This window comes from Lissotriton helveticus, chromosome 10 (assembly GCF_964261635.1).
Source record: "Lissotriton helveticus chromosome 10, aLisHel1.1, whole genome shotgun sequence".
NCBI classification, from domain to species: Eukaryota; Metazoa; Chordata; class Amphibia; order Caudata; family Salamandridae; genus Lissotriton; species Lissotriton helveticus.
Window position 1 is genome coordinate 548,315,490 of NC_136071.1, and position 19,192 is coordinate 548,334,681.

General features: G+C 49.3%; 1 protein-coding gene across 2 annotated transcripts in view; it reads left to right on the forward strand.

Moving 5' to 3' along the window:
* Positions 1 to 5,714, forward strand: part of PARN (poly(A)-specific ribonuclease) — a 637,089-nt gene extending 631,375 nt beyond the window's left edge. Inside the window, exon 24 of one of the 2 annotated variants that reach the window (XM_078663093.1) lies at positions 4,002 to 5,714. In XM_078663093.1, coding sequence (XP_078519219.1) covers positions 4,002 to 4,054 — 53 coding nt within the window. In that variant the 3' untranslated portion in view covers positions 4,055 to 5,714. The remainder of the gene's footprint in view (positions 1 to 4,001) is intronic. The other variant, XM_078663092.1, reaches the window with a different exon arrangement.
* The last annotated feature ends 13,478 nt before the right edge of the window (positions 5,715 to 19,192 follow it).

The window sequence follows — 19,192 nt, forward strand, 5'->3', positions numbered from 1 at the left end:
GATGTCAGCCGATGTTGAACCCAACGCCGGGGTGTACTTTTGTGCCCCTGTTCATCCTAGGTGTTAACTATTGCCCTTAGGTTGGTGATGAGGACTGGGAGGGGTCCCTGGACCTTTTAACAGACCAGCTGGAAGAGCTGGACTGGAGAGAAGAGTTGGGTGACGCTAATGGTCTGGGTACCTCTCCAGACCTTGGCATGCTTACTCCCCCTACCATGGCTACTGAGCCTCTTATGCAGTGGTTGTGCATAGGGCAGCTGAGGCTTTCATCTCTCTACAGTAGCTGTCAGAACTAGCCTACTCACAGAGGTGCTTCAGCCGGCGGCAACTTCATCTGAACCCATCTTGCCCTTTAATGAAGCGCTCACGGACGTCGTTCTGGGCATTGTTCATTGTTGATTGGATACCACCGCCTCGCTGGGCAGAGCCATTGCTTCTACGGTGACACTTAGATATCACATCTGACTAAGGAAACTGGCTTTTTGAGGTATTGCCAAGCATCCCTTACGGACGTGCCCTTTGAAGTCACTCTCCTCAGATTTTGGGTTTGAGCGTTGTAAAGACAGTAGGGCCATTGCTAGGTTGTTGGGGCTCACCATGGCCCCAGGCAACGGCAATCCACCTTTTGCTCCTTCTGTGGCTACGTCCTTTAATCCCTAGCTATGACAGCCAACAGGCACCACAGCCATTTTGGCCGTAGACTCTGCTTCCACAAACCACTTGCGAACCAAGGCCAGAGGTCTACGCAATCTGCTCCCCCCTTCCTCAGCAGTACCCTCATACCATCATGGACAGCACTTCGTAGAAGGTTAAACAACCACCTGCCCAAATGGCGGACTATACCATCGAACAAATGGGTGATTCAGATAATTCAGCAGTTGTGCCCTTCCTTTCAGTCAAACTCCACCACCTATGACCATATTCCCTTTCTGCCACCCCACAGATGTTTCTGTGCTTCAAGGTAGGTCAGGAGCATTTCCAATTTGCTGTGCTCTCCATCTTGACCAGCGACCCTTGTGTTTTCACCAAGGTGATGGTGGTCATTGCTGTCCGTCTGAGGAGGCTGGGGCTTCTAGCCTTTCCCCTTCCTTGACAACTGACTATTGAAGGCGGGCTCGCCCCAGGCAGTAGTCTCCCATTTCCAGACCAGAGGGACCTTCCTGCATTTGCTGATGTTCTCTCGTAGCGAACCAAAGTCAGACCGGACTCCTTCTCAGACTCTCCCTTTCAACTGTGCCATTCTGGACACATTTCGCACTCATCTTCCAGAGCAGCATGTCTGGGATATTTATATTAGGTTTCCTTTGTATCAGCCTCTACCCAGGATTTCTGTAAGACTGGTTTGGGCTTGGCTGTGCCTCATGACTGCCTGCATTAATCTGGTAATATATGCCACTTGCCATATGTGGGCTCCGCAGTGGGGCCAGAAGTTCCATTACACTCTACATCAGGGGAAGCTCTCCAATTTGGCCAACATATCAGAAAGAACTTCAAAAGATCTGCAGTGGTGGCTGATGAACCGAGATTTGGTTAGCAACAGACCTCTCCCTTCCCTACCCAGAACACAGTGGTTACGGATGCGTCACCTCTGGATTGGGGTGGCCATCTGTGAGAGTTAGAGGTCATAGGACTCTAGTCTCCGGCAGAGTTTCCGCTCCACATCAACTTGTTGGAGTTTTGTGGTATACTTGGCTTACAAAGCCTTCCTTCCATCCAGCAAGGGGAGTCTGACTTAGGTGTTCACAGGCAACATTACTGCAGTGTGGTACTGCAACAAACTGGACAGACTAGATTCCTGGACCCTATGCAAGGAGTCTACGCCTCTGGACATGGCTGAAACATCGGGACGTCTTCCTGGTGGCACAGCATCTGGTGGGGTCTCTAAACACCAGAGCGACAAAATCTGCCATTGATGCCTTGTAGAGCATGAATGAGCTTTCCATCCAGAGGGGGGTTCAAGGTCTCTTCAGAGATTGGGACGAAATTTGGTGAGATTTATTCGCCACCGCTGATGATAACCAATGTCTACACTTCTGTGCTCTAGAGTTTCCAAGGTGGTTCTTACTTGGAGATGCATTTCATCTTTAGTGGAGCTCAGGCCTTCTGTGTGCCTGTCTGCTACCACCAATCCTGCCCAGAGTTCTCAAGAAGATTAGGAACGACTAGTACCAGGTCATTCTTGTGGCTCCAGATTGAGCGCAAAGTATGGTATCGCTAACTCCTGATCATGAGCGTTGTTCTTCCGATCAGGCTCCCCCTTTGGGAGACTTTCATGTCACAGCAAGAGGGAAGGATCCTGAACCTGCGCACATTCCTCCTTCATGCAAGGAGATTGAGGTGGCGGCAACTGATTGACTTTGACCTTCCTTTTGAAGTCTAGCAGCCAGGCATCCCTCAACTGCCATTGGGACAGATTTGTAGCTTGGTGCACTGCCAAACATGTTGATCCCCTCTCTGCACCTTTGTCTAAAGTCTTGTTGTTTGTCCGAGGTGATGCTGTTTATTTTATCATTAGCCCGGCAAGGCTTTGCTTTGGGCACCGTTAAACGGTATGGTTCAGCCATATCCGCTTTCTTACGGTTGCCGGATCAGCCCTCCCTGTTCAAGTCACCAATTGTGACCCATTTCCTAAAAGGACTCTAGGATATGCATCTCCAAAACTCCTTCATCATGCCCTAATTGGACCTTAGATTGGTTCTAACATTTTTGATGTGCTCTTCGAGTCCAAACACAGATACCCTCTGCGTCCCCGGACTCTTAAAACCATTTTCTTAGTGCTAATTACTTTTACCAGGAGGGTTAGTGAGCTTCAGGCACTCTGTGCACCCACCGTATGCCAACTTTTTCCCCAGAGTGGTTCTCCACACCTGTGCCTCTTTCCTGCTGTAGTTGGTAACACCTTTCCACGTCAGGCAGAGCATCATGCTGCCAACGTTCTTTGCTCTGCCTCACCCTTCTAAAGAGGAGAGACTTCATTGACTGGACCAATAATAAGCATTGTTGTTCTACATTGATCATACCAAAGAACGCCGAGTGCACAGTCAACTTAGTTTGGTTCGCCGGAGCGAAGAAAGTAAGTGTCAGCTCCATCATGACATGCACTTTGCCCTTTTGGTCCTAAAGGCCTTCTTGGTCTAAACTGTTAACAAAACCTCCTTCGGGAAAGAATTGCAAGAGTATCTATTCTATGGTAAGAAGTCTGCGGCTAAAAATCTCTATCAGATGAACAATTTACTTACTTTTGTTAACTGCTTGTTTGATAGAGACTATTTAGCTCCCATCCTTCCCACTTGCGCAAACTGATTTTATTGGTCTAGAAGGCTCCTCTGTAGGTCCTTAGTTCTTTCACACTGGTTCATTGACTTTCTAACATGGCTCCATGCTTCTGCCGCAGAAATGTAATGAAAATAAACTGGTCAGCACGCTGGGGTGGCACCTGTATAGGCCCTGTGCATGTCACATCCGGCCCAGCCAATGCACAACTGATCAATGTCGCCTACCTGTGCAGAGGTAGTGCTTGAAAGTTTTCAGATCCAGTCTGACGCCTGGAGAACATTCTAAGATAAGAAATCTGTGGCTTGATAGTCGTTACCATATAAGGTGTTACCGGAGGTAAGTGACTTGTTCATTTTGCTCCGTCATTTCAAGCCTTTACCCATGTGGGACCTCAGAAAAGCAGGGATGGAACTCATGCCACTCGTGCACAGTGCCATTAATTCTCTGTACCTGCTACATCATGCAGAGACATGGGACTCTGTCAAGGGCCGCACCTATGACTTTGCATAGATTAAAAAAATCTAAATCCAGTGTGGCGCCTTACGAAAGGTGTTCATTTCAGGAATCTGCAGCAGCTTTTACATCCATTAGATATAATTTCACCAAAAGCAAGTGACTAGCCCCTCTTGCACAATCATTATTGTATATGGAGTTCTAGAACAGGTTTAAATTACTTTATCTGTTTGTTTCCCACTAATGTATTCTTATCTTTTTTTTTTTCACAGAGAGCAGCAGTAGTAGTTCTACAGTCCTCTTTGAAGTTCCAGACACGTGGTAGTCAAAACTTTACATACGACAAGTGAAAAATATTTAAAGAAAATATCAGTTTGCACCACTTGGGAGGCGACAAATGGAATTAGCATGAAATGCCAGCTGTTGGTTCCTAAATATGTGTGCTTTTGTATGCAACATATGATATTCTTCCATGCAAACCCCCATGCCCTGTATACGCGCACACACAGCGTCCAAATAAATTGAGCACTCTAATGAAATTTGCTCTTACTTATAGCACAGTAGAAGGACTTATCATAGGTACATCCATGTTTTACTGACTGCTCCTACTTCAAGCCTAGTCTGGTTCTGTTTACAGAGATCACTCTCTTGTTTTTGGTTCACTCTTTTTCAAGAACTGCGGCATGACTGATTTTAATTTCTATACCTTACGTATAATCACAGTCACAGTTGTTTTGAAGCAGTAAATGATCACAGATACAGATTCAGATTTGACCCTCTACATGTTATCACTTTGTTCCCACCAAAGTGCGGGTAGTGGTGCTGCAGAAACGTATCGGTGAGCACTAATCAAAAGATCTGTAACAGTGATCTTATTTCGGTCATGAGCATCTAGCAAAACTGACATGTTCTTAGCCTTTGCTGCAAACTGAATGAACCCTCCAAAATGAGCGAATTTGACAAAGAACCACATTGCTTATGCTATTGTGTCTGCACTTTCGTTTTTAAGGAAGTGTGTACAGTATAGCACACCTTCTTGTTCAAATAACATCTTAAGAATTTGGGCATTTCTTTGAATGACTGGCGTTTAAAATGTATAGGATGTCCTTTTTTGACTTCTAGTTCGCATAGCCACCAGAAACCAAACACTGAAATTCTCCATGCAATATAAAAACACTTAATTGAAAACATGGTGCATCTCCTTAAAATACCTGGTTAATATAAAAAGAGAAACCTACTCCTGTTTCCTGAGTACTCATCGTTTTACTTTTGTGTAATGTATAGTAACGTTTGTGTTTTAGAAGGTGAACTGCACATTTGTTCTAGTCAATATTGAGAAATATTTGTTGTTTTTAGGTTTGACTTGAAAAATAAGACTAGTGTGGTTTAGCTAACCTATGTCACACTGGTTACACAACTATCACGAGCCAGCATTGTGATGTCCTTTTGTTATGGACTTTGATTTAACCTGTTTTAGGTGTATAATTAGTTAACCACGTTTTTTTCCAAATATTTCCTGCCCCCATCAATGGTTACACATAAAATATTCGTATCTGTAAATGTGGTTTGATATACCCCTCACCAGCTTTTATTTCCTTAAATTATCACTAATTATACTTTTCCACAGGATTTCTGGATATGTAAATCTAGAAATCTGTTTTACATGTTATAGTTTTAAAAACTTACATTGTAATGAACATTCTGGAGTATTCTAGTTGCCATAAGGTCATCGGTTACATTGTAAGACGGTAGGGGTGTGGCTTGTAAGTTATCACTGTCTTTCACTATTTTGTTTTTTATCCGTGTAAGTCTATGGAACCAGACTGTAACTGACCTGCCGACTGCACTAGCCCCTGTTTTGTAAAATGGATCTACTTTGGTAGATTTATTGTGGAAAACGTTTGATATTTAACTTTTTGTATCATGGAAATAGAAAAAAATCAAATGTGTTTCCATAAAATGAAAATTAAAGAAATTTTCTAAGATTTAGTGTGCTCTTTGTTACATTTATTCTTCTATTACACACTGTCCTGCATCACTAACAAATAGGAGAGGATGTTGCATAACCGAGCGGTTGACCACAAAGCTGGGGTCGAGTCTCGGCTGGGACACTCAGCATCCTGTGATTCTGGGCTCATCACTTAATCTTCCCGTGCCTAACAAAGTGAATGTGTCCATCTGTAAGGCAACTGATACTCATGTAAAACACTCAGATACCTTTAGGTCGAGTTTGCGCTATATAAAACTTGAAATTGGAAGGAAATGTGCCAAGTAATTTAAAATCATTTTTCTGTATGCTGAGTATGTCGTACACCTGACCTCTCGGTATCGTGCCACCTAATGGTGGGACCAGAAACTGCCTTTTCTGCGGTCACAGTTGAACCACAATCAATCATGAGTGGTGCCAAAGTGAGATCATGTGGCTGAGCCTCATTCCCCAGCATGGCTTCCCAACTTTGCCCCTTCCCTTTTCCACTGTTTATTCTTCGGCATTTGAGCCTGCATCTTAGGTGCTTATTTCTTTTCTGGAGAGTACCTTATGTTTTTTACTGTTTAGTAGAGCTTTTTTATTCATTCTTCTTTACGGCAGCTCATGCTGTAACGTTCAGGGCTGAAGGCATGTGAGCTTTGATACAAGCAGGTAGTTCTAATGGATCGCTCTATCTGCAGTTTTCTTATCGCTTCGATCTCCCCAAGGTACTAGGCTGGATTTGTAAAAGGTGAAATTGCTCTGCAGTGCCAAGTGGTGCCACAGCTCTGATTCAACCCCATGATCCTCTGCAGATGTTATCATGAGCCATATATGGCAGCACACCGATGTGAGATCCTTTTTTCGAAGTGGATCAAGAGAGCGTCCAATCAAACAGTATGTTCGAGGCATATGAGCTGCAGATTGCACACTATGCATAGATTGCCACCTAGTGTTGGGCCCGGATGTTCGCAGTTTGTTTTGTTGTAGAAAAGTCTTTGGAAGTCACGGGATAGGTGACTCCTCCTTTGGATGATACTGCGCATGGTCATCGGCTCCATCCCCAGATTGTTTTTTTCCGCCACCGGTCTTGCATGTGTTTCCAGCGCTCCGTGTTGAAACCGAATTCCTTCGGTGCGCAATCATCACCAACTTTCAGAAAATAAGTTTCCAACGCTTCTCCACTCGACGCTATTCCTCAACGTCGAATACTTCGATTCTGGTCGTCGTCGACGGCCTTCGGGCCTAACTAGGCCTCAACTCCAGCTCATGGAAAGGACGCATTCAAAAAGTGTCCTCAATGTGGGTCAAAGTTTCCCCACACTGACCTTCACGTGGTGTGTAACCTCTGCCTTTCTCCGGAGCACGAGGCAACGGACTGCTCAGCTTGTGCCTCTTTCCTTTCCAAAAAGACTATCCAGGACCGAAGAGCGAGAAGAACAATGGCTCGATCTTCAACCTCCATTCCGGACGACATCTTTGAGGAAGGCGTCAACGTCCCAGAACAACAAGTCGTCGACAGCGGTTCTGAACATGAAGAAGATTCGGATGTCAAGGATATCACTCCAGCGCATCGAGTCGTAAGTAAGACCGTCGACCCCGACCCTTCCTTGACACCCCCAAAGAAGGCCCCGGTTAAACCCTCGCCCTCAGGCGCACACCGACACTCCGCTTCTACTGCCCCACCTTCGGGCTTGGCTAAGAAGCCAATTAAGCCTTCAGGCGACTCTGGCTCGAGTCAGCCTTCGCATGGTGCCGGCGCCAACTTACCGGCACCGAAAAAGACATAGACACCGGCTATGCCGACGTCCACGCCATCGGCACCGAAACCCACAACTCCTTAGGCACCGAAACCCAGGTCGGAACCAAGCAAAGCTTCGGATTCCCAAAGAACACCGGAACTGAAAAAAACATCGGATCCAAAGAAACAACCGGATCCAAAAACAACACCCGACCCAAAAAAACCTTCGGCACTGAAAAAACATCCGGAGCCGAAAAAACATTCGGAGCCGAGAGACCCCTGCTTCCCCGACAAAGGACATTGTCAAAAAACCAAAGCAAGCCGCTTCGGTGCCGAAACCTTCTCCAGCACCAAAAGATCAGCCTCCGGTAGAAGACTTATCTTATCCAGACCCTGCTCAAAAGACTCTGGCTAGAGACCCAATCACTGCACAGTTGATTTTGGCCACAAAGAAGCGACCACTGGACGCTCCAGCTCCTTATGCAAAGAAGGATATGGCTACCTCGCCTTTAAGACTGCCTTCCCCTTCTCCTCCACCTTTACCATCACCACAGGCTCCCATACCACAGCATTCCCCAGCATCCTCTATAGACCATAGGGGTGATAGTTCTGATGATATGGGGGGGTAACATGCCTGATCCAGCCACACCTACAGGATCACCTGAACCATGGGATGATTACACCACTCCAGATGTCCCAAATGTCCCTCAGGATGACTTATACCCCTCAAGGCCTTCCCCACCAGAAGACACTATAGGGTTTAACGAATTGATACACAGGGCTGCACAATATCACGGGGTAGACATACATACAGACCCTGTAGACGAAGACTTCCTGATGGATACCTTTGATAATGCACAAAGGTCGACATCCATCTTACCAATGCTCAAGGGAGTAATGAAAACACGCTTCTGAAGTCTTCAAAGATCCAGTCAGAACTAGAATCATTAATCCTCGTATAGTGAAGAAATATAAAGCCGCCCCTTCAGACCCAGCATATATTAAAGGGCCAGTACCACTAGACTCACTTGTAGTTTCCAACGCACGCAAGAGGGCAAACTCGCAAACATCGGGTGATGCTGCCCCACCAAATAAAGAGTCTAAGTTACTGGACGCATCAGGGAAGATAACTGCGTCTCAAGCAGCAAACATGTGGCGTATCGCCAAAACACAGGCATTGCTAGCCAGATATGATAGAGCACATTATGACGAGTTAGAGTAACTAATGAGACACCTCCCTGATAAGTACAAGGATAGAGCACATGAACTCATCCAAGACGGTAAAAACATTACAAACACCTCTATCATATGTGCCCTTGACGCAGCGGATACTGCGTCTAGAGCAGTTAACACCAGCGTCTTACTACGCAGACACGCCTGGCTACGTATATCAGGATTCAAACCTGAGGTACAAATTGCCATTCTTAATCAACCTTTCGATGAGCAACACCTACTTGGACCCAATGTGGATGTATCTCTTGAAAAAATGAAAAAAGATAGACACCGCCAAATCCATGGGAGCCCTGCAGTCGCAGGCTCCCAGATGTTCATTTCGTCGCTCATCCTATAGAGGTGCCACCGGAGGATATTCCTCAGAGACAACCTCTGCCTCATACAAAGCCCCCACACAATCCACTTACGGCAAGGGCTACCCAAGGGGTGGGTACAGGGGTAACAATAACAAGGGCAGAGGTAAAAATAACAACTCCCTCTCTGCCTCTACCCCTGCCCAATGACTCCCTTTCCCCGTCCCACTCCACTCCTGTCGGGGGAAGACTCCAACAATACCTGTCAGCCTGGGAAAACATCACATCAGACAGGTGGGTGTTACAAATTATTCAATCAGGTTACTGTCTGGAACTAAAATCTACCCCCCCAAACATACCACCTAAGCAGCGTCCAATGTCACAGGAATATTTAACATTGCTCAGACAAGAGGTAATATCCCTCCTGCAGAAAAATGCAATAGAAATAGTTCCAGAGCACCAGAAAAACAAAGGAGTATACTCACTGTATTTCCTAATACCAAAAAAGGACGGATCTCTAAGACCCATCCTAGACCTCAGACCTCTAAACGTTTACATTCAGTCGGACCATTTCCATATGGTCACACTTCAACAGGTCCTTCCACTACTGGTACTAAACGACTTCCTTGCCACTCTAGATCTCAAGGTGTAGTGTACTTCCTATATTCCCAATAGGCTCTGCGCATTGGAATAATATAAACAGCAGTGTAGACGTAGGACTGAGGTCATCTAGGTCTCTACTGACTATATTAGACTTAATTAGTTTTGCCAGCTAGCTCAGAGGTCACTAGAAACTTTCTCGAATAAACAAGGAGGAGTTTAACTTCCCTGGATAGACAAGAAGGGATTAGCTTCTGACAACCATACAACATGACAACTTTGCTCCCTCAGAATAAGAGTGTATCTCTAGAGTCGTGTGAAAACAATAGACCGCTATTTCACTCAGTCAATTGTGCGTACTTAGTTTCACCAGAGTGCAGAGAAATAGAGAGACAGGCGTTTTCAATAAAAGGTGTTATTTATTGAGCAGTCTTCTTTCTCATGCAAGAGAAATGAATTGCCACATTTGCAATACTTATCGTAAAGTAAAGTGCGTACAGTAAAAGGAGTATTATAAAATAATACTGTAAAAGCATTGATATGGTTTCTTAGCCATATGATACTTTAAAATAGATAAAATATAGACATACATAAATACATTGACTAACGTACTCAACTGGTGCTTCTAACTACGCCTACCCCGTTGTACCTGACCTAAGCCTAATACGTGGGAAGGAGTAAGTAAGTAGCAGTTTAAGTTAAGTTGGTTTTGCCAAGAATCTGAATCAAGAATTCTCTTTAAGGGTTTAGTCAGCTCCGTACCTGGGTAATAGAAAGCAGGAGGTCTGGTATCTCTTTCTCAGGACTCGATATCCCAGTAACCCGCGAGGGTATCTGGAAACACCGGAGCTGGATTTCTCAGCAGGAGAAAAGACAGCGTCTCTCTCAGTGCGTCAAAAGGGAGGGGCCCCGTCCGTGGGCTCTCGCATCAGCTGGGCTCTCGGGCAAGTAGATAGCCGCTCTGCTCCAAAACCACCGCGTGTTTGCTTAAGGCAACGTTGGTATATTTATACCTGAAAGGTGCCGGGTTTGACGTAAGGTTGGACATAAGACGTCAATAAAGATGTCACTAAGAACTGCCCATTCTTTCAGTGTTCGCAGGAGTTCTAGGACAAATCAAAACAGAAGCAATGGGGATTTCCCAGGTTGCTGGAGGTTTGCTTTGTTTAGAGAACGCGTTGTACTCTCTAGGAGTCGGGGGAAGTAGCCTTGCTTAATTTGGACTGCATGGGCTATGACCAAATATGGATATGATTCTTATGCCTTTATAAGGATATTATTTATTATAGCCATATAAGGGCATAAATTAGGAATATCAAATTAGGGTCCTAGATAGAAATACAACAAAGGACGCCTACTTACATATTCCCATCCACACAGCGCACAGAAAATATCTCAGATTCGTGCTAGACGGGCAGCACTACCAGTTCAAAGTGCTCCCATTCGGAGTCACAACAGCGCCAAGGGTGTTTACCAAATGCCTAGCAGTAGTAGCAGCACACTTAAGAAGACAGCACATTCATGTCTTCCCATATCTGGATGACTGGCTCATAAAAGCCAGCTCATACAGCCAGTGTGTACAACACACTCACGCTACCATTCAACTGCTTCACAACTTGGGATTCACAGTAAATCACAGCAAGTCGCATCTACAACCCTCACACATGCAACAGTATCTCGGCGCTACAATAAACACCCAACTAACACTAGCGTATCCCTCTCCAGCAAGGATAACAAGTGTACAAACTCTCCTAACAAAATTCAAGCCGCAACACTCGCTACCAGCTCGAGTGTTCATGCAGCTCATAGGAATGATGGCATCTTGCATATTCGTAGTTCCTCACGCAAGATTGCAAATGTGTCCACTACAAGAGTGCCTAGCACGCCAATGGAACCAGGCTCAAGGTCAACTGACAGACCTAGTGTTGGTAGACGGTCGGACTCATCGTTCTCTGCAATGGTGGAACACCAAAAACCTTTCCAAAGGGCGACCGTTTCTAGAGCCAGTTCCTCAAATAGTCTTAACGGCGGATGCATCGCTCTCCGGCTGGGGAGCCCACGTCCTGCATCACACCATGCAAGGCAGGTGGACACCGCAACAAAAGCTACTCCACATCAACCACCTAGAGGTACTAGCGGTGTTTCTAGCCCTAAAAGCTTTTCAAACTCAAGTGTCAGGCAAAGCGGTCTTAGTCCGCACAAACAATGACAGCTATGTACTACATAAACAAACAAGGAGGGACACACTCTCTGCAGCTCTGTTAGCACAGCAGATATGGAGATGGGCTATACCACTAAAGATCTTCCTATTAGCCCAACACGTCCCAGGAGTACAAAACACCATGGCAGATCTGCTAAGTCGACAAACTCAGCAAATCCACGAATGGGAACTTCATCCACAAGTTCTTCATCCGTTCTTACAAATATGGGGACAACCTCAAATAGAACTCTTTGCCACCCACAAACGCAAAATGCCCAAACTTTGCCGCCAGATACCCACTCCCATTATCCAAAGGCAATGCGATATGGATGAACTGGTCAAAACTATTTGCGTACGCTTTTCCTCCTCTCCCACTACTTCCATTAGTGGTATGCAAACTACAGCAACATTCCCTAACGCTCATCCTAATCGCTCCAACTTGGGCCAGACAACCGTGGTACACCACGCTGTTGCAGATGTCTGTAGTACCACACCAAAAACTAAACCTATCTCCAAGCCTATTAACGCAGAACCATGGAGAGATCAGACACCCGGACCCAGCTCAGCTCAACCTAGCGATCTGGCTCCTGAGGTCATAGAGTTTGGGTACCTCAACCTTCCCCCAGAATGTATGAACGTTATCAAAGAAGCTAGACGCCCCAACACAAGAGCATGTTACGCTGCTAAGTGGAAAAGGTTGGTCATATACTGCCAGAACAACCAAATCTGAAAGAGACATGTTAGTGATAGATTCCTTACCTTAGAATATTCCCAGGCATCAGACTGGATCTGGAAATTTTTGCGTAGCAGTAACCTTGCGCGTCGGTAGGCGTCGTCTGCGGCTCCACGTCTGTCGTCGGCGTCGTGGGCGCTGTGATGACGTCGTCGGAGTACTTAGACGCCGCCTCCGCGTGCCCTCCGTCAGTTCTTCTTTTTTCCGCGCCAGCAGCGGCGATCCGGAAAAAGTGGTACCTTAGTCACTTTTTGACTAAAACTTTTTTGATCTTTTGATCTTCCTTTTTAGAGTCTTCGACTCCATACGGTGCCGGTAGGGATGCCAGGTTTTAAGCCCTGTGAGGATTGCGACCGGCTGATGTCGGTCACCGACCCTCACCGTCGGTGTCTCCACTGTCTCGGCGTCGACCACGACGACAAGGCCTGTTCCGACTGCCGGGCCCTGACTTGGAAGGCTAGACGGGAGCGGTCCCGTAAGCGGCTCGAACTCAGGCAGTTGGCCCCGCGCCAGGAGAGGTCCCGATCCGGACGGAGGTCGAGGGACCGGTCGCGGGAGAGGAGCCATCGGAGCTCCGGGAGTCGACATCACTCCTCAGGGTCGAAGTAGTCAGGTAAGCACAAGAAGTCGAAGAGGCGTCATCGCTCTTCCGACTCCCCCGACGCGGGGGTTCAGGTGGCACCGCCCACGCGGCTCCGTCGGAGTCGCAGGCGCCGCGTCCGGCATCTTACCCTCCGGTCCCTGGGCCTAACGCGACGCTGGGGGAGATCGAGCGGTTCCTCATGGCCATGAGGTCCCTCTCTCCTCCGACGGGCTCCGCGGCACCTTTGGGCCCAGCGGACCCGTCTGGGGGTCCTAGCGGGTCGGGGCCTTCGGGCCCGGCGCCGCAGGGCCCCGCTGGATCCGGTTCCGGATCCGGGTCGTCGCCGGTGGACTTGATGACCTCCCCGGCGCCGACCCCGCAGGTGTCACCCCCGGCGCCGTCCTAGGGCGGCGCCGTCCCCGATGCCTCCCTCGACCCGGTAGCGGCGCCGCTGGGCGCCGCTTCAGACGCTGTTCGGATAGTTTACTTTCCATGAACCGGCCCCATCATTTACCAACCCTGAGTACCAGGAGATGGGTGCTGAGGAGGATTGGGAGGGGTCTGAGGACCCTCCGGCACGTGAATGCCGGTCTCAAGAGGACTGGGCAGGTGAACTTGGGGAGGCTAGTGGTATAGACACTTCGCCTGACACTGGCTTTGTCTCACCTCCTACCGTGGCTACGGAGGAGGGGGCAACCTATAGTGTGGTGTTGATGAGGGCAGCCAAGGCCTTGGGCCTTGAGCTCCCCGTCGCGGCCGTGAGGACTTACCTCCTCACTGAGGTCCTTAAGCCGCAGTCATGCTCAGTCGAGCCTCTGCTACCATTTAATGAGGCCTTGACCGACGTTCTTTTGGGCACTTGGTCCAGGCCCACTACGGGTTCGCCCGTAGATAGGAACGTGGCCAGACGCCACCGCCCGGCCCCGGGCGACCCATGTTTCCTCTCCACCCACCCCACCCCCGAGAGCCTGGCCATCCAGGCCTCCAATTCCCATACCGTATTCCCGTCGGCTCCGCCGGACAGGGAATCCAAGAGGTACGAGCAGTACGGTAAAAAGATCTTCTCCTTCCATAGTCTGGGACTGCGGTCTTCCAACACCGCCTGCCTCTTGGGCCGCTACACCCACTCTCTGTGGGATACGGTTGCGGAAGTGCTGCCAGAGTGCCCGTTGGAGGTACGGGCCAAACTCGGCCAAGCCCTTGTGGAGGGCCGGGATGCAGCCAGATATTCTATCCGGTGTGGGCTGGATACCACCGACTCACTAGGTAGAGCGATGGCAACGACGGTGGCGGTGAGACGCCATGCCTGGTTGAGGTCCGCCAACTTTTCGGCCGATGTCCAAAACACACTGATGGACATGCCGTTTGATGGCCGTCGCCTTTTTGGCGACAAGGCAGACCATGTGCTTGAGCGCTTTATTGACTCCAGGGCTACGGCCAAGTCCTTGGGCCTCTCGGCCCCGCGCCAGCAATCGGCTGCTTTTCACTCCTTTCGTGGCCACGGAAGGGGTGTACCCACACGTGCTGCCAGCCAACACAGTGGCGGCCGTGGAAACCGCCGTGGCGGTGGTCGGGGACAACGGCGAGGTCAGTCCACACCTTCCCCCGCAGCACCCGCCTCGAAACCCTCCTAGTCCGTGCTTTTCGGCCCATGTGACGCCAGTGGGGGGAAGGGTTCGCCATCACCACTCTCACTGGCGCACTGTCACTTCGAACAGGTGGGTGCTGCAGATCGTCCGAAGGGGCTACTCCCTCCCCTTCGAGGCGACTCCTCCAGCCATGCCATCGCAGAACCACCGTGTATTGGGGGATCATTTGCGACTTCTGCGGGAGGAAGTTACGGCCCTCTTGGCCAAGGGGGCCATCGAGCGCGTTCCTGGGCCAGAAGTAGGGTGTGGTTGCTACTCCCACTACTTTCTGCTACCCAAGAAGGGCAAAGGGGGCCTACGCCCTATCTTGGACCTACGGAACGTCAACGGCGTCGTCCGGAAGGAGAAGTTCAAAATGCTGACACTGGCTTAGGTCTTAGCTGCCCTAGACCCAGGAGACTGGATGGGAGCGTTGGACTTGCAGGACGCTTATTTCCACATCTCCGTCCTGTCGGCCCACCGGCGCTACCTGCGGTTCACGGTTGGCCACGAGCACTTTCAGTATACCGTGCTCCCCTTCGGCCTTACCAGCGCACCACGGGTGTTCACGAAGGTGATGGCGGTGGTCGCAGCTCATCTGCGCAGGTTAGGGGTTTCAGTCTTCCCCTACCTCGACGACTGGTTGTTGAAGGCGGGCTCGCCCCAGACAGTCGTCAGCCACCTCCAGACTATGGCAGATCTCCTGCACCAGCTGGGGTTCTCCATCAATGTGCCAAAGTCACACCTGTGCCCCTCTCAGAATCTCCTCTTCATCGGTGCGGTTCTCGACTCGGCGCGGTTTCGGGTTTATCCACCCGAACAGTGGGTCCGGGATATTCCGGCCCTGATTCCCATCTTTCAGCCGTTATCCCGGGTCTCGGTCAGGTTGACGCTGCGGCTTCTGGGGCAGAAGGCCTCCTGCATCCTACTGGTGCATCACGCCAGGTGGCGGATGCGGGCTCTGCAGTGGGACCTGAAGTTTCAGTGGGCCCAGCATCAGGGAAACCTGTCCGACCACGTCCTTATCTCGGAGGGCACTGCGAGACAGCTGCAGTGGTGGCTCACGGACCGCGATTGGGTCAGCGGCAGATCCCTCTCCCTTCCCCAACCGGAGCACGTAGTTGTGACGGACGCGTCCCTCCAGGGCTGGGGAGGCTACGTGGGAGAGGCGGAGATCAGAGGCCTCTGGTCTCCGGCGGAGGCTCGGCTCCACATCAACCTGTTGGAGTTACGGGCGATTCGTCTAGCACTGAAGGCATTCCTCCCCACTGTCCGGGGGAGTGTAGTGCAGGTGTTCACTGACAACACCACCGCCATGTGGTACTGCAACAAACAGGGCGGGGTGGGGTCGTGGACCCTTTGCCAGGAGGCCCGTCGCCTCTGGCAGTGGCTGGAACGCCAGGGCGTGACCCTGGTGGCTCAACACCTGGCAGGTTCTCTGAACGCCAGGGCGGACGAGCTCGGCCGTTGGTGCATGATGGATCACGAATTGCGTCTAAACTCGGACGTGGCGCAAGGCCTCTTTCAGCAATGGGGAGAGCCTTGGTTAGATCTATTCGCCACCAAAGAGAACGCGCAATGTCATCAGTTCTGCGTGTTGGAATTTCCAAGACGGCACTCGCTCAGAGACGCTTTTCGTCGCGAGTGGAGTTGCGGTCTATTGTACGCCTTTCCGCCTATACCACTTCTGCCCAGAGTGCTGACGAAGATCCAGCAAGACCGGGCCCAAGTCATCCTTGTGGCTCCGGACTGGGCACGAAGGTACTGGTATCCAGAGCTACTCAGTATGTCAGTCGATCCCCCGGTTCGTCTGCCTCTACGGGAGGACCTTCTGTCGCAGCAGCAGGGGACGGTCCTCCACCCGAACCTGTCCAGTCTCCACCTCCATGCTTGGAGATTGAGCGGCGACAGTTGAGGCCATTTGACTTGCCTCCTGTAGTCTGTAATGTCATTCTGGCAGCCAGGCGTCCCTCCACAAAGTCGGTATACGCCTGCAGGTGGAACAGATTTGTGGCATGGTGCACAGCAAAGGCTGTGGATCCTCTTGCCGCCCCTCTCTCTGAGGTTCTTCTCTTCCTTCTTTCTCTTGCCCAGCAGGGCTCTGCTCTAGGCACCATCAAGGGCTACCTTTCTGCCCTTTCAGCCTTTCTGAGGCTGCCTGATCAACCGTCTTTGTTCAAGTCCCCTATTGTAAAAAGATTTCTGAAAGGCATCACACACACGTTCCCTCCTGTTCCGTTTGTGATGCCTCAGTGGGACTTAAACCTTGTTCTTACATTTCTGATGTGCGCTCCCTTTGAGCCACCTCACAACTGTCCTCTCCGCCTTCTTACTCTGAAGACTGCTTTCCTGGTTGCCATCACCTCTGCCAGGAGAGTGAGTGAGCTCCAGGCCCTTTCTTGTACTCCACCTTTTCTTTCTGTCCATCCGGACAAAGTTGTGTTGCGTACTAAGCCATCTTTCCTGCCCAAGGTTGTCACAGCCTTCCACATCGGGCAGTCTATCACCTTGCCAACCTTCTTTCCGCCACCGCATCCCTCTAAAGAGAAAGAGCGGCTCCACCGTCTGGACCCAAAACGTGGGCTCTTGTTCTATTTAGATCGCACACGCCAGTTCCGGGTGGATGACCAACTCTTTGTTGGTTACGTGGGCGCTAAGAAGGGGAAAGGGTGCACAAGAGGACCACCTCCCGGTGGATCATCTTGTGTATCCAGGCATGTTACTCCTTGGCTAAGAAGGAGCCCCCTGTGGAATGTGGGCTCATTCCACCCGAGCCACGGCAACTACAACTGCCCTGGGCCGGGGAGTACCCTTACAAGATATGTCAGGCAGCTACGTGGGCATTGCTGCACACGTTTGCAAGACACTACTGCCTGGACAGCCAAGTCCGGAGGGATGGCTTCTTTGGCCATTCTGTCCTCCAGGACTTTCTGGTGTGATTATTGGTTCGCAGACCCACCACCGGGGTTGGTATTGCTGGGGTATCTATTCTAAGGTAAGGAATCTATCACTAACGTGTCTCTTTCAGATGCACAAGTTACTACTTTTGTAATGATATATCTGTAAGAGAAATTAGTTAGTGATAGATTCCTTACCGAACCACCCATCCTCCCCGTTCTGCGAACCGATATCTAGGGTTAGGGTTATCCCCATTCAGGGCCCTAGTTTCAATGGCACCAGTGTTGGTTTTTAACATGGCTCAGCGCTTCTGGGCGGGAAAGCTGTGTCTAAGAACTGACGTCAGCCCGCGGAGGCAGCGTCTAAGTACTCCGACGACGTCATCACGGCGCCCACAACGCCGACGACGGACGCGGAGCCGCAGACGACGCCTTCTGACGCGCAAGGGTACTGCTACGCAAAAATTTCCAGATCCAGTCTGAGGATATTCTAAGGTAAGGAATCTATCACTAACTAATGTCTCTTACAGATATATCGTTACACAAGTAGTAACTTGTGCATTAATCCTTTAGACGTGTCTATTCAACACATCATTGTATATTTTTTGCACCTTCAAAAGTGTAACCTAGCCTACACGTCTATCGGGTTACACCTTGCGGCCATTGCGGCATACTTGCGAAATAGACAACATCTATCTCTTTTTAGAGTGCCAGCTATTAAAGCTTTCATGGAAGGACTCAAAAGAATAATTCCTCCCAAAACACCACCTGCACCAGTGTGGAATCTAAATGTGGCTCTCACAAGGTTAATGGGACCTCCCTTCGAACCATTACATAAATGCGAATTGCAATTTCTAACCTGGAAAGTAGCTTTCCTAGTAGCCATTATGTCTCTCAGAAGGGTTAGTGAACTACAAGCATTTACCATTCAGGAACCCTTTCTGCCAATGCATCATAACAAAGTGGTTCTTCGTTCTAATCCAAAATTCCTTCCAAAAGTCATTTCCCCTTTTCATCTAAATCAATCTGTTGAGCTGCCTGTATTTTTCTCGCAGCCTCAGTCGCAGAAAGAGCTCTACACACTTTAGCTGTCAATAGAGCATTACTGTACTACATTGAAAGGACACAAGCTTTTCGTAAGACAAAACAACTTTTTGTGTCTTTCTCACCGCCACATAAAGGCAATCCCATTTCAAAGTCAGGGATCGCTAGGTGAATTGTTAAATGTATACAAACGCACATTAACAATCCCACCAAAAGCCCATTCTACCAGGAAGATAGGGGCTTTAATGGCATTCTTAGGGAACATTCCCCTAGATGACATATGCAAAGCAGCCACATGGTCTACTCCGCACACATTCACAAAGCATTACTGTGTAGATGTGCAAACTAAACAGCAAGCCACTGTGGGCCAGGCTGTACTAAAAACTCTGTTTCAAACAACTGCAAGGGATACTGGTGGTCGCCGCTAGGTGTGGGAACTAATATGTAATCTATCCATAGTGTGCAATCTGCAGCTCATATGCCTCGAACGGAAAATGCTACTTACCAGTATGCATCTTTTCTTGGCATGTAGAGCTGCAGAG